Source organism: Hyla sarda, chromosome 6 (assembly GCF_029499605.1).
Source record: "Hyla sarda isolate aHylSar1 chromosome 6, aHylSar1.hap1, whole genome shotgun sequence".
Classification (NCBI taxonomy): domain Eukaryota; kingdom Metazoa; phylum Chordata; class Amphibia; order Anura; family Hylidae; genus Hyla; species Hyla sarda.
Window position 1 is genome coordinate 177,526,032 of NC_079194.1, and position 14,335 is coordinate 177,540,366.

Below are 14,335 nucleotides of genomic sequence, written 5' to 3' on the forward strand. Positions count from 1 at the left end.
TGCCTCTATTCTTGTTACCTCTTTCTGTGCAGCTTTGTGTTTCTCATTGACAATCCCTAGGTCATGCTCTAGTTTCTCAACATTGCTACTGAGTAGGGAGACCTCTTTCTCTGTTCTTTTCTGCTCCTCTGTCGCTGTAGCCAGTTCTTGTTGCTTTTGTTCCAGCAGCGACTGACAGTGCGACAGCTGCTCAAAAGAAAAAACAGGTGTATTCAGAATTAAATTTACTTATCCCTTATCTAGACAGGATATAAGTGACAGATTGATTGTCGATTATAGGTGTGAATATGGGATAAGTAAATTAAACTCAGAATACCCCTTTAATATTGGTAATATTAGCAGAAAGGCTTCTCGCAAAGCCTTTCAGTACCCTGCTCTCTACTGACTATGTGCAAGAACCCTTAAAGGGGTACTCTTAATCCCTCCAGTACTAATCAGCTGCTGTATGCTACACGGGAAGTTGAGTAGTTCTTTTCTGTCTGACCACAGTGCTCTCTGCTGACAACCCTGTCCATGTCAGGAACTGTCCAGAGAAGGATAGGTTTGCTATGGGGATTTGCTCCTACTCTGGACAGTCCCTAACATGGACAGAGATCTCCGCAAAGAGCACTGTGGTCAGACAGAAATAAACAACTCATCAGCTGCTGTATACCACAGAGGAAGTTAAGTACTGGAAGGATTAAAATATTCAATAGAAGTAATTTACAAATCTGTATCACTACCTGGAGCCAATTAAATTGTTTTTCACCATAGTACCCCTTTTAAACTGCTGCCTTCATATAGGCGCCTCAACCTTGTCAGAGGGGATACTTGCTTGGCTAAAATTTTTAAGGCCCTTTGAAGTGGGCATATTATCGGTCTAATAAATGTTCGTATGAAAGCTTGTTCCCAATAATCGGCCTATTTAAGCAGGCCAGCAATCAGCTGACAAACAAGAAAGCGCTCGTTCATCGTCTGACTGAATCTTTGTGCAAGTAAATCACTGCTACCAGCCAGATATCGCCTCTGTAAATGTGGTATGTATGGCTTACAATTATGAAATTAAAGGGCTGCATGAATGACCTTGCGATAGTTGGTGCAACCTGGCCTGCAAATATTTTGAGTTGTGTGAAGCCCCATTAAACGAGTGCCAAATAACAAGATGTCCATGTGCAGCCATCAACCTGTGTCAAAGGACTTTTAGTCATGTTTCGAGCCTCTTTAATGGGTTGTACATTGACTTAAAGGATAACTACCTATAGAGAATGTTTTCTTATTTCTTAAAAATAACTTGTTTGCATACAAAATAGCACATTTAGCAGTCTAGAATAGTAAGCAACAAAATCAGGCAGTCATTTATTTCAAGGAATTTACTGAGACAACTACACATTACACAACACACCTACAGAACCATATGTGAGATAACATATTAAAAGGGTTGTCCAGGATTTGAAAAATGCTGCTTCTTTCTTACAAAAACAGCAGCACCCCTGTCCACAGGTTGTGTGGTATTGCAGCTTGGCTCCACTGAAGTTAATGGGACTAAGATGCAGTACTACACCTGGCCTGTGGACTAGAGTGGTGCTGTTTTTGTAAAAAAGAAGCAGCATTTTTCTAATCCTGGACAACCAACCTCTTTTAAAGGGGTATTCCAGGCAAAACTTTTTTTATATACATCAACTGGCTCCAGAAAGTTAAACAGATTTGTAAATTACTTCTATTAAAAAATCTTAATCCTTCCAATAGTTATTAGCTTCTGAAGTTTTCTGTCTAACTGCTCAATGATGATGTCACGTCCTGGGAGCTGTGCATGATGGGAGAATATCCCCATAGCAACTGCACAGCTCCCGGGACGTGAGTCATCAGAGAGCAGGTAGACAGAAAACAACAACTCAACTTCAAAAGCTAATAACTATTGGAAGGATTAAGATTTTTTAACAGAAGAAAAAGTTTTGGCCTGGAATACCCCTTTAATGTTGATTGAGAGGACCGGTATCAATCTCCATTCTAGTAAATCCAAAAGTGTTAATGCAGAGAGCTGGCAACTTTTATGCTCTATGGGGGAGATTTATCAAAACCTGTGCAAAGGAAAAGTTGCCCATAGCAACCAATCAGATCGCTTCTTTCATTTTGCAGAGGCCTTGTTAAAAATGAAAGAAGCAAGCTGATTGGTTGCTATGGGCAACTGGGCAACTTTTCCTCTGGACAGGTTTTGATAAATCTTCCCCTATGTGCCTCAGCATTTGACAAATTCACAAATCCACTTTGCATGGGCAGCTACTTCATAACATAGCTGTGGTTCCTGCAGCAGAGGCATTCTATCATGAGACCACACTGGAATTCACTGAGCTCTTTAGAATGTCCCAATGTTTCACAAATGCCTGTAAAAGCAGACTACATCGGTAGGGTGCATGATTTTATCTACCTGTAGCAATGGGAATGAAACATCTGACGTGAATTATTAAGAGGTGGGGCTTATTATGTTTGTCCACAGAGTAAATTTAAATATATATATATATATATATATATATATATATATATATATATAATGTAAAAACACATTAAAATAGCATAGAAACCAGAACACATACTGGACAATATGAATGTAACAAAAATAACATGAAGTAGGGATGCACAGTCAGTATGGAGTAATACAGGAAAGCAGACAAATCTATACTGCTGTAGGCTTGTACATGAATGTAATATGCACTCGAACAAAAGTAAAAACCCAACCAAAGGGAGAAAGAAACGTAATGCCATGTGTGCAGCCAGATCCATACATACCAGCTTCAAACACAAGTGTGTTGTTGGGAGCTTCGTCAGGAGACTTTATTGTCCCTTTTCACCATTTATTTCTAGCTTTCTTTCTTGTCTTCTTCATGGCAAAGTACTTTTTATTTCTGATAAGTTACTCGCTACAGTTACTGAATTATTCCGTTTGTGTCGTTACCAGACATGCTATTTAAAGGACTGTGTTTTACTTTTGTTATTGATAGACAATTTTATTCCTTGTTCTCAAATGGTTTTGCTTCTATCTCCCATACCATTTACTTATACTGTCATTGCTTATTTGCTCATGATTGCTTATGTGAGCTGTTAGGTTAGGTTCACACGGCAGAATTTTTGCACTGCATGGAATTCTGCACGGAAATTCTGCATGAATTTATAGCCAAACACTTCTATGGGATTCCGCTGTCCCATTCACACAACAGAATTTATGCTATAGAATTTCTGCTGCAGGAATTCCATTGAAGTAAATTGGCTATACATACATTACAGAATTGCGAACACGGCCTTACACTACCTTCTGTGTGTGTGTGTGTGTGTGTGTGTGTGTGTGTGTGTGTGTGTAGGATGTCCTGCTGGACTGACAAAGTCCTTGTGTATCCAACAAGATCTTATTTATTGTTGTGTTATACTTGTTTTTCTAAAAAAAAATTTTTACAAAATAAATATGCTTAAAATACCTCCTTTCTGTCTATTGGGCTGTATCAGGACTCATTTTTTGTGTAATGATCTGTCGTTCTTTTTTGTAGTTTCTTGTCTTGTGTTATTTTGCTAATAACTACTAATCTTATATTATTACCTCAAGTGTGCACTGCTATATAGTGTATCTGCTTTTTTTTTTTTTTTTTGTACATGATATGCAGTTTTTTACCAGTACGATGTTGGTTTAGATCGGAGTTTTTTTTATAAAAAAATTTCTGATAAATTATGTAACAAAAGATCAGCAATTCTGGCATTTTTATTCTGGCCTAGTTCAGACAACTCTGCACAAGGGGGGTAACTTGAGTGTTTATTAAGGGGGGGATTTTTATGTAAAACATTTTTATATATATTTTTTTATTTTAAACAATCTTTTAAGTCCTTTATAGGGGACTAAAAGCAATCATTATATTGCTTACTGACTAATGCTATATTATTGCTTAACATTAATCAGTGCTTTGCTGGTACAGCCTGTATGAGACACCTTGTATCAGCAGGTTCTACCATATCATGGTAACTAATCAGTCCCCTGCTACTATATTGGCATTTAAGTAATTAGATTAATATCGGCGTGATTGCCGATATTGGTCATTGATGGTGAATGCCAGCTGCTGATAGAAGCCATCACTCACTGTCAATGCTTGCAAGCTCGCTTCATAACTACATGATTCGCATTTTCGTCACAGGGTGCCAAGGCTCAGGTGGGCGTGTATATTTGGTTTTATATCACCTCCAGCCATATATAAAAAATATGTATGTCCCTGGACAACTTGTAAACATATGACAGTACACTTTAAACTTTAAAATATAAGATCACCCACAAGCACCATCTTTAAGTATACCTCATTTCTGCATGATCCAAGCTCTTCCTTTGCTGTTAACAACTCTTGGTGAAGAGATTCAATAGTTTTTTCCCTCTGCTGAATCTGGAACACAGGGTGAGGAAACTATTTTGTACAAACATTCTGAATCTGGGTGTATTTTATCATGGTAAGACTGTTCTGAATAGAACAGGATAACACACATTATTATACCTGAGTCTCTGCCTCCTTGCTACACTCTTCTTTCTCCTGTCTGGCAATTTGCAAAGCATCCTGTGAGCTTTGCAATTGTTCTTTGAGAGATTCAGATTTACAGTTCTTTTTGTTGATATAAAGCTGCAAAGAGTCTACCTTCTGTTGAGACTCTTTTAGCTGCTGTTCACTCTGAGTTAACTGTGGGAAAACAATAACTTTGTGAAATCAAGGCTAAGCCCATAGGAATAAATCAGCAAAAATAAAAGGAGCAAAGAAGTTGTAAGATGGAACTTAATAGTGGGAGACAGAAAATAGAACTTTAAAAAGGAACAGATAGATATGGGAATGTAGGTAGCAGGCAAAATGTGATAGGCTAGTAACTGAGAAGAATACACAATATAGTACACATTTTAGGAAGTTTGGTAATAAACAAATAAGTCTATCACTTAAAGGGGTTTTCCGGTCTAATATAATTGATAACCTCTAATAAGAAAAGGGCATTAATTGCTTAATCGCCAGAGTGATGACAACAAGCACCTGCCCGTCAATCAGCTGTTCAGCACCCTCACTACACAGTAATGGAGCTGGCTCTGTTCACTGTGTAGCGGTAGTGCCATGTAAGTACAGCTCAGCTTCCATTTACGTGAACAGAAACTGAGCTGCAGTAGCCAGGCCAGGCCACTACACAGTGATAGGAGCCAGCTGCTTCTCGTCTCATTCACTGTGTAGTGTGGGTACCAAACAGCTGATCAACAGAGAAGTGCCATGTGTCAACACCCTGACAATCAGAGAATGACGGCTCATCCTGAAGGTAGACCATGAATTACAATAGCCCAGAAAAACCATTAAGGGTGAACTCACATGTAGTTTCCTGCACATATTTGAAGTGCAGGATTTGAAGCTGCAGATTTGATGCTGTGTTAAGTCAATTAGTTTACATTAAACTCTGCAGCATAAAATTTGCAGCTTCAAATCCTGTGCAGGATACTGTATATGTGAACAGATCCTAAATAAAGAATAAAATATCAAATGTACCTCTTTTTGAAAACGCTCAACTTTGCTCTGTAGAGAGTCTCTTTCCTCCTGGACGAGTGTAATCTTTTCTTGAGATGTCTCTTGCTCAGACTCATATGTTGCAAGCTGGGCTTCTAATCTCTCTATGGTTCTATTCTGTGCTTGCACCTGAAAGCAGAAAATATGGTCACAAACGTAAAGGTCCCAGTCTAAGGCTGGGTTCACACCACGTTTTGTACTTACAGTTCTCGTATACGTCTGGGAGGAGGGGGGGGGGGGTGGCTTAATTGCGGCGCCCGACCCCGGTTTTGCCTACGGTCGGGAAACCGCATAGGGCCGAAAAACGCAGCCGACCGGAGGCTGCGGTTCACACCGGTCGACTCAGACATGCATTAACTACGGTTCCCCTATGCGGCTGAGTGCGGGCGCCACGATTTAGCCCCGCCCCCCTCCTCCCAGCCATATACGGGAACCGTAAGTACAAAACGTGGTGTGAACCCAGCCTAATCCAAGTTCTACTTGTTGAGACAGAGCAATCAAAATATGCAAAGTTAACGTGTGGTCTCCATTGTATTAGAGCTTAATTACTGCAAATATCCATCTTACCTTCTGTTCTACATCTTCTTTTTGATTATTTAGGTCTCGTATGTCTCTTTCTAGCTTTAGCAATGTCTCTGTCTGGGAGGTCTTCTCAGTGTGACACAGTGAGTACTCCTCCTGAAGACTCAATTTTATGCTCTCAAGATGTTGCACCTGAATAACAATATGATTTATAGAAGTATAAAACAGACTAAGCGGCAACCTTCAGCATTGTTAGGATTCCTGCATTATAACATTGCAAAATGTTTAACCTAGATATTTTATCATAGGTTGTTTAAGTGGCATCTCTGAAATCTATAAAGTATTTAAATTAGAAGTATTATGGAGCACTAAAATTCCTATTTGGGACTGTTGTTGATCCAAAGAACACTGTGAAAAAATGGGATACATGCAGTCTTCACTAAAATAAATAGGGGAATATGGAAACAAGTACTGAACCTTAATAATAGTGATCTAAAAAAAAAATGTGACTTAGCAATGCAAATGTTTGCACATTTTACTTAAAACTGTACTTCCACTCTTGTGTTCACTTAATGATACATTTCAGTTATTTATTATTACTAGCTGAGTACCCGGCGTTGCCCGGTTTTTCCTTCCTAATCCTTGTTGGGGAGGAAAATCAACAAAGGAGGAAGCTTTTGACTTCATATCCCATCCTCATATTTTGTTGTCATATCCCAACCCCATATCCCGACCTCCTATCCCGTCCTCATATCTCAACCATATCCCGTCCTCATATCCCAACCCCATATCCTGTCCTCAGGTGGGACTGATTTGTGAAGATATTGTAAGCTGGAAATAGAAGGAGATGTGGCTTTGTGGGACAGGGCGTGATTTGCAAGCCAGACCGATGCACAAAAAGTGTAGGGAATAAAAGGGGTGGGGTTTAAACAGTGGGCATGTCTGTGAGATGTGGTGTGGCTTGCAAGCCGGACTGACACATTCACCAGGAGATGCAGAGCGAAGCTTGTGGAGTAAGGTACTGGAAGTCCATTATACTTGCATGGGACTTGAAACAAAAAACCCTCTTTAATATAAGGGTGTAGGTAAGGGTTAAATGGTACTCCGGTGAAAACTTTTTTTTTTTTTTAAATCAACTGGTGCCAGAAAGTTAAACAGATTTGTAAATTAATTAGTAGTAAGAGAGGAGTGGGTGGGCACTGCTGAAAAACCACTATGCAAACATCTAATCAGTGTTCCCGGGTGTGGCTGGATAAGGTGCTGGACATGCACAGGAACTTCCTGACAGCCGCTCCTAGTCTCCTTGCCAGGAGCAGCTCCCCCTCTTTGCACCCGGTGTATTTTGATATTGCTTCTTATGGAATTCTGAAGACGCCAATAAAGCATACCTAATTTTCTACGGCATGGTGAGCGCGGACATTATTTCCTTCTTCTATTGAGATTTGTAAATTATTTCTATTAAAAAAATCTTAAACCTTCCTGTACTTATTAGCTGCTGAATACTACAGCGGAAATTCTTTTCTTTTTGAAACACAGAACTGTCTGCTGACATCACGAGCACAGTGCTCTCTGCTGACATCTCTGTCCATTTTAGGAACTGTCCAGAACAGCATATGTTTGCTATGGGGATTTCCTTTTACCCTGGACAGTTCCTAAAAATGGACAGAGATGTCAGCAGAGAGTACTGTGCTCATGATGTCAGCAGACAGCTCTGTGTTTCAAACGGAAAATAATTTCCACTGTAGTATTCAGCAGCTAATAAGTACAGGAAGGATTACGATTTTTTAATAGAAGTCATTTACAAATCTGTTTAACTTTCTGGCACCAGATGATTTAAAAAAAAAAACAGTACTAGAAAAGTATGTTATCACGGGTATCATTTTAATCGTATTGACCCAAAGAATAAAGAACACATGTCACTTTTACCATAAATTGTACAGCGTGAAAACGAAACCTTCCAAAATTAGCAAAATTGCGGTTTTCTTTTTAATTTCCCCACACAAATAGTATTTTTTGGGTTGCGCCATACATTTTATGGTAAAGTGAGTGATGGCATTACAACGGACAACTGGTCGCGCAAAAAACAAGCCCTCATACTAGTCTGTGGATGAAAATATAAAAGAGTTATGATTTTTTGAAGACTAGGAGGAAAAAATGAAAACGTAAAAATAAAATTTTCTGCGTCCTTAAGGCCCAAATGGGCTGCGTCCTTAAGGGTTTAATGCCTGGTTTTTCCTTCCTAATCCTTGTTGGGGAGGAAAATAAGCAAAGGAGGAAGCTTTTGACTTTATAGCTCGTCCTCATATATTGTTGTCATATCACAACCCCATATCCCGTCCTCATATCCCGACCTCCTATACCGTCATCATATCCCGATCCTCCTATCCCGACCCGTAATATGTGTACCAGGTATTGAGATATCTCCAGCCGTACGGAAGTTATGTGGGAACATACATTTCCCATTGATTTGCATGGGACTTTAAACAAAACCCCCCACCTTCACAAATGGAGGTAGTTAAGGGTTAAATGAACTATCATATATTTTAATTGGACATATAAGTAACATGTGACCAAGTATTATCGAAATATCTCCAGCCGTATGGAAGTTATGCAGTAATATATAATTCCCATAGACTTGAATGGGACTTTAAACAAAAACCCCGACCCTGGCAAATGGGGGTGAGTAAGGGTTAAATTACCTATCCTATGTTTGTTGTTGAAATATAAGTAACGTGTGCCAAGTTTCATGTTAATATCTTTAGCCGTTTGGACGTGATGCTGGAACATACATACATACATACATACATACATGCACACATTGAGTTTTATGTATATATATAGATTTTTACTCTCAAAATAAAATCGAAATCACAAATAATACATTAATACCGCACATCTTGTCATACACTACCATCAACCTAGACAGGAAGAGGGACATACCATCAAAACCAATAATATCTTGGTTTTAAATGCATCTCCACATGAAGAGATTTCAATAGCTTCCTTTCACATTACACACACAGCATAACCACATTTAATCAGTTTTCTACAGCTGAAATATAACTTGAAAGGCATATTCTAACAGTTAAAACAGACTCTTTGTTGAAGAATTTCTAAGACTTTTGGGGACCTTAACCTGTTAAGGATGCAGGCGTATGCACACACCCTGCATCCCCAGTCCTTAAGGACGTAGAGCATATGGATACGCCCGTGGGAATTCCGGTCCCCGCCGCTAGCCGGTTGGGGACCGGACCGGGATACCTGCTGAAATCATTCAGCAGGAATCCCGGCACATCGCCGAGGGGGGTCCTGTCGGCGATCGCAGGAAATCGCATGTCAATTCAGACATACGATTTTCTGCTATTTCCGGGCTGATCGGGTCTCTGGTGACCCGATCGCCCGGAAAATAGGGATGATCGGAGCTGTCAGTGACAGCCCCGATCATCCTGAGGTATAGGAGCGAGGTTGCAGTGCTACGATCGCCTCCTATCCCCTGCCATTAGTCAGCAACGAATGCTGAGCAATGGCAGTGGAAGACGGGGGGGTTGCCATGGAAACCCCCCGCTCTGCCCACCCCTGGATGTCGGGCAGAACAGGGGGAGAAGATGGCAGCTGGTACCTGAAGAGAAGATGCCGCGGGGACCGCCGGTCATCGGTGACAGCAACGGAGCAGGGAGTTTGTAGTTTTGCAACATCTGGAGGATCCCAGTTTGGAGACCACTATTGCAGTGGTGCCTAAACAGTAGCCCTACAGATGTTGCAAAACTACAACTCTCAGCATGCCTAGACTTCCCAGGCATGCTGGGAGTTGTAGTTCTGTAACATCTGTCCCTTCAGATTTAGCAATTTTCATGAAAATTTTGAAAATTGCTGCTCTACTTTGAAGCCCTCTAATTTTTTTTCAAAAAGTAAAAATATGTCCATTTTATGATGCCAACATAAAGTAGACATATTGAATTTGTGAATCAATACATAATTTATTTGGAATATCCATTTTCCTTACAAGCAGAGAGTTTCAAAGTTAGAAAAATTCTAAATTTTCAAAATTTTCATGAAATTTGGGGATTTTTCACCAAGAAAGGATGCAAGTAGCGACGAAAATTTACCACTAAAATAAAGTAGTATATGTCACGTAAAAACAATCTCAGAATCAGAATAATCGGTAAAAGCATCTTAGAGTTATTAATGCATAAAATGACAGTGGTCAGAATTGCAAAAAAGGGCTGCGTCCTTAAAGTGAAAATGAGTTGCGTCCTTAAGGGGTTAATTTGAGATCACCCATTATAGCATATTTGGGAAGAGACAGAAGGTCGAACCAATATCAATAATTATAAACACCTCTTTCCAAATAAGACAATCACAGGACAATCTCATATTATGGTTCAGATGTATCAATTTGTCAATGTGTCTGATTTTTGTCTCAGACAATCAATCACAGCTTAGTTTTGATTTTTTTTAAATGAGCTATGATTGATTGTTATCTGACAGAGAAGTTAGACACTTTTGTCTTAAATCTAGCCCATGTGTGTATGATGTAAAGGGTGTTGTGAACAGCTGCAAAAACTTGAGTTGCTTCTTTTTCCAATTTCACATTAGAAAGCTGGCAAATAGTTTTTTATTTTGTACTTTAGTTTTACCTTTTTTTGTCACCTGGAAAAAAGAAAGAATAAACCTGAAGGTCACAGAAAAGTGGTCAAGAGGTTGCACAACCTTTCTCATTAAGCATTGTGGCTGGTCTACATGATGGTGGAAATCAGTTCTTTAAAAGGGTACTCCGATGCTCAGCATTTGGAGCAAACTGTTCCGAACGCTGGAGCCAGAGTCGGGAGCTCGTGACATCATAGCCCCGTCCCCTCAATGCAAGCCTATGGGAAAGGGCGTGAAGTCACAAGCTCCTGGCCCTGGCTCTAGCGTTCGGAACAGTTTGTTTCAAATGCTGAGCAGCGGAGCACCCCTTTAACTGGCCTAGTCCAGTAACTAGTGAGTGTAGCCTCTTTTCTGTACTAGTGATTTTTTTTGGCAATATTAGTGTGGGGACAAGGAGATTTTTGTCTTTCTCGAAGAATCCATTGGGGGACACAGACCGTGGGGTGTATGCTGCTGTCTCTAGGAGGTGTGACACTATGGTAATAAAAAAAAGTCGGCTCCTCCCAGCAGGATATACCCACCTTCAGGCCCTGAGGTAATCAGTTTTAGTTCCAGAGCAATAGGAGAGGACCAACAGGTCATAGGAAACCCAAACTGTCCGAGAACCAGAAGAAAAAAACATAACTGAACACACCCTCGGACATAGAACCAAAGGAAACCCCAAAGAAGGGCGAGAGCTGTGTCCCCTAATGGATCCTTTGAGAAAGAGATTTTACGGTAAGTAAACAAATCTCCTTTTCTCTATCGGCTCCATTGGGGGACACAGACCGTGGGACGTACCAAAGCCGTCCCTTGGGTGGGCAGATAAGCAGTCATGCAGACGGCCGTTCCACGGCCGCCTGCAACACTAAACGGCCCAGACTAGCATTAGCCGATGCGAAAGTATGAACTCGGTAGAAACTCGAGAAGTGTGCAAAAAAAAAAACGACCAGGTAGCTGCCTTGCAAATCTGCAAGGCCGAGGCTCTATTCTGGAGAGCCCAGAATGCCCCAACAGAAACGGGTAGAATGAGCCACAACCCTGAAAGGAGGAATCTTCCCCTTACAGCGAGGCTCCGAAATGGCGGACCGAATGCACCGAGAGAAGGTCGCCTTGGAAGCAGATTGTCCCTTACGACGACCTTCTGTAAGGACGAAAAAGGAATCACACTGACGAAACGAAGAAGTGATGGAGAGATAAGACCGAACAGCCCGGACTGCATCCTGCTAGTGTAGTAGGCGCTCCTTAGGATGAGAAGGAGCAAGACAAAAAGATGGGAGTACAATGTCCTCATTGAGAGGAAAGGCAGAAAACACCCTAGGCAAAAAGTAAGGATCTGGCCGGAAAACAACCTTGTTCTGGCAGCAACTGTAATTTGGGGTGGCAAAGAGGACCCTGAAAGAGCAGGTCGAGACGGAGCGGAGGGCACAGTGAAGCGTCGTCCAGGACCTTACTACGTCGGCGTAACACGACCTTCGGGGAAAATCTGGAGCAGGGACGTCCTCTGTTTTGAGCTTCCTCAGAACCCTGGGAAGGAGAGCAAGGAGAGAAAACAGAGAGGGCAGGGGAAACCCCGCCCAAGGAATCCCAATGGCAGCCACGGCTAGAGCCAGGGGGTCCCGGGACCTCGACACAAATGAAAGAATCTTCCAATTGTGCCGGACACGAAAGGGTCTCCGTCTAGAATGCCCCAGAGGTCGCAGATCTGCGCGAAGACTACTGGATGTAGAGACCACTCACTGGGGTCAGCTGAGGAAGTGCGCTTCCCAGTGAGCGCACCCGGAAGGAACCGCCGAAAAAGGCCGGAAACATACGTTCCGTCCAGAGGAGAATCTTTGACACCTCGGCAATGCTGCCGAACTGCGAGCGCCGCCGTGCAGACTGATGTCGAGGCGTTGTCCGACTGGATGCGGACAGAACGGGACAGAAGATGGGAGTCCCAATGAAGAAGACAAAGAAGAATCACCCCCAGGTCCAAAATGTGTATTGGAAGAAGGGCTTCCCGGAGAGGCCAGAGGTCCTGAACCGACCAATCCCTGAACACACCGCCCCAGCCCGACAGAGTGACATATGTCGTGACTACCTGCCCGAGTAGGGAAATAATAGTCACCCCTGAAGAAGAAGGGGGGAACGGAGCCACCAGAGCAGAGACTGACGGATCCGACAAGGGAGAGCAACCTTGCGATCAAGAGATAGAGGAGATCTGTCCCATAGAGAGAGAACCGCCAGTTGAAGGGGACAGTAATGAAAACTGGGCAAAGGGTATGGTCTCCATGGTCGCTTCCCTCCGACCCAAGAATTCCATACGAATTTGGATGTAAACTGGGGCCGTGGCCCGAAGAGAGCGGACACCAGACAGGAGCGTCAGACGGTTGTATGGCGGAAGACAAATCCGGCCAGAGACCGTGGAAGTGAGGTCCCAGAAGATCAGAGACTGGGTGGGAGAGAGAACCGACTCGTCTCGGCTGAACATCCACCCGAAGCGATTCAGGGTCTGGAGTGTATGATCCACAGTCTCTAGAGTCTGGACTCTGATGAGAGCCTTGATGAGAAGGTCGTCCATGTAAGGAATCACCGAGACTCCGCACGACCGCAACATGACTATCACTGGTGCAAGGATCAAGGCAAAGACCCGATGAGGAGTGGCCAGACCAAAGGGTAGGCTACGAAATGAAAAAGCCCCTCCGGAACCGGAAGGCGGAGGAACCGCAGATGGTCAGGAAATATAGGAATATGAAGGTAGGCATCCTTGATGTCCACCGAGGAAGAAACTCCTCTTGTGCCCTGGATGCCAAGGAAGTGACAGAGAAGATAGCAGTGAGACGCTTGAGGCCCAGAATCGGCCGCACAGAACCGCTTTCCTGGGAGACCACAAAAAAAGGTGGAATAAAAAGCCCGCAAATATTCCCCTGTAGGAACGGGGACAATGACTCCCTGGGCAGGGACTAGAGGGCCTCCTGAAACTGCTTCCCGGAGGAGGAGACCGGGGTGTTCGGGACATCCTGAATGTGTGGTCCCGATGTCTCGAAAAAGTAAGAGACGTCATCCCACCCGAGAAAAACCTGCGGGTGGTGGCTGCACTCCATGTGGAAGTGGGATTGCGGTTACCAGATTTGGTCAGAACGGTTGGTGTCCGACTTCCAAGACGAACGCGCCCAGAACGAGGGAGACCCCTTGTCCCGTGAAGGTGCCTGCCGAGACCCCTTATTGGGGCCAAAGGTCCGAAAGGAAGAGGACTTCCCCTGGGAAGAAAAGCAAGCCTTATTTTGAGGCAACAAGTAACTTTTACCCCCCGTCGCCACAGAGATAATCTCGTGAAGGCGCTTGTCAAAGAGACGGGTACCAGTAAAGGCAACTCGGTAAGAGACCTTTTTGGAGGCGGCATCCACATCCCACGCCCTAAGCCAAATGGGGCGATGGAGGGCCGCTAGGAGACCCACAGCAAAGGCAGCACCATGTACTGACTGCATGGAAGCTGTGCACAGAATTCCCCAGCATTGGAGAACCAAAGCAAGATAGATCCTCCGGGGGAAATCCCGCCAGCATACCCAGACTGAGTTGTGGGCACCACAACAATAGGGCCTCGGACCCAGAGCCTGCTGCGTCCGAGGCAAACTCCGCCAAGGACTCCACCGTCTGGTCCGTCGAGTCCT

The 14,335-nt window shown here is 43.0% G+C and overlaps 1 protein-coding gene across 9 annotated transcripts in view; it reads right to left on the minus strand.

Annotated features, from left to right (window-relative positions):
* Positions 1-14,335, minus strand: part of PMFBP1 (polyamine modulated factor 1 binding protein 1) — a 302,187-nt gene that overhangs the window by 88,161 nt on the left and 199,691 nt on the right. For all 9 annotated transcript variants that reach the window (XM_056525902.1, XM_056525909.1, XM_056525905.1 and 6 more), the window contains 5 exons: positions 6,102-6,248; positions 5,517-5,663; positions 4,500-4,679; positions 4,308-4,391; positions 19-186 (listed from right to left, as the gene is read on the minus strand). In XM_056525902.1, the coding sequence (XP_056381877.1) occupies positions 19-186; positions 4,308-4,391; positions 4,500-4,679; positions 5,517-5,663; positions 6,102-6,248 (726 nt within the window). The remainder of the gene's footprint in view (positions 1-18; positions 187-4,307; positions 4,392-4,499; positions 4,680-5,516; positions 5,664-6,101; positions 6,249-14,335) is intronic.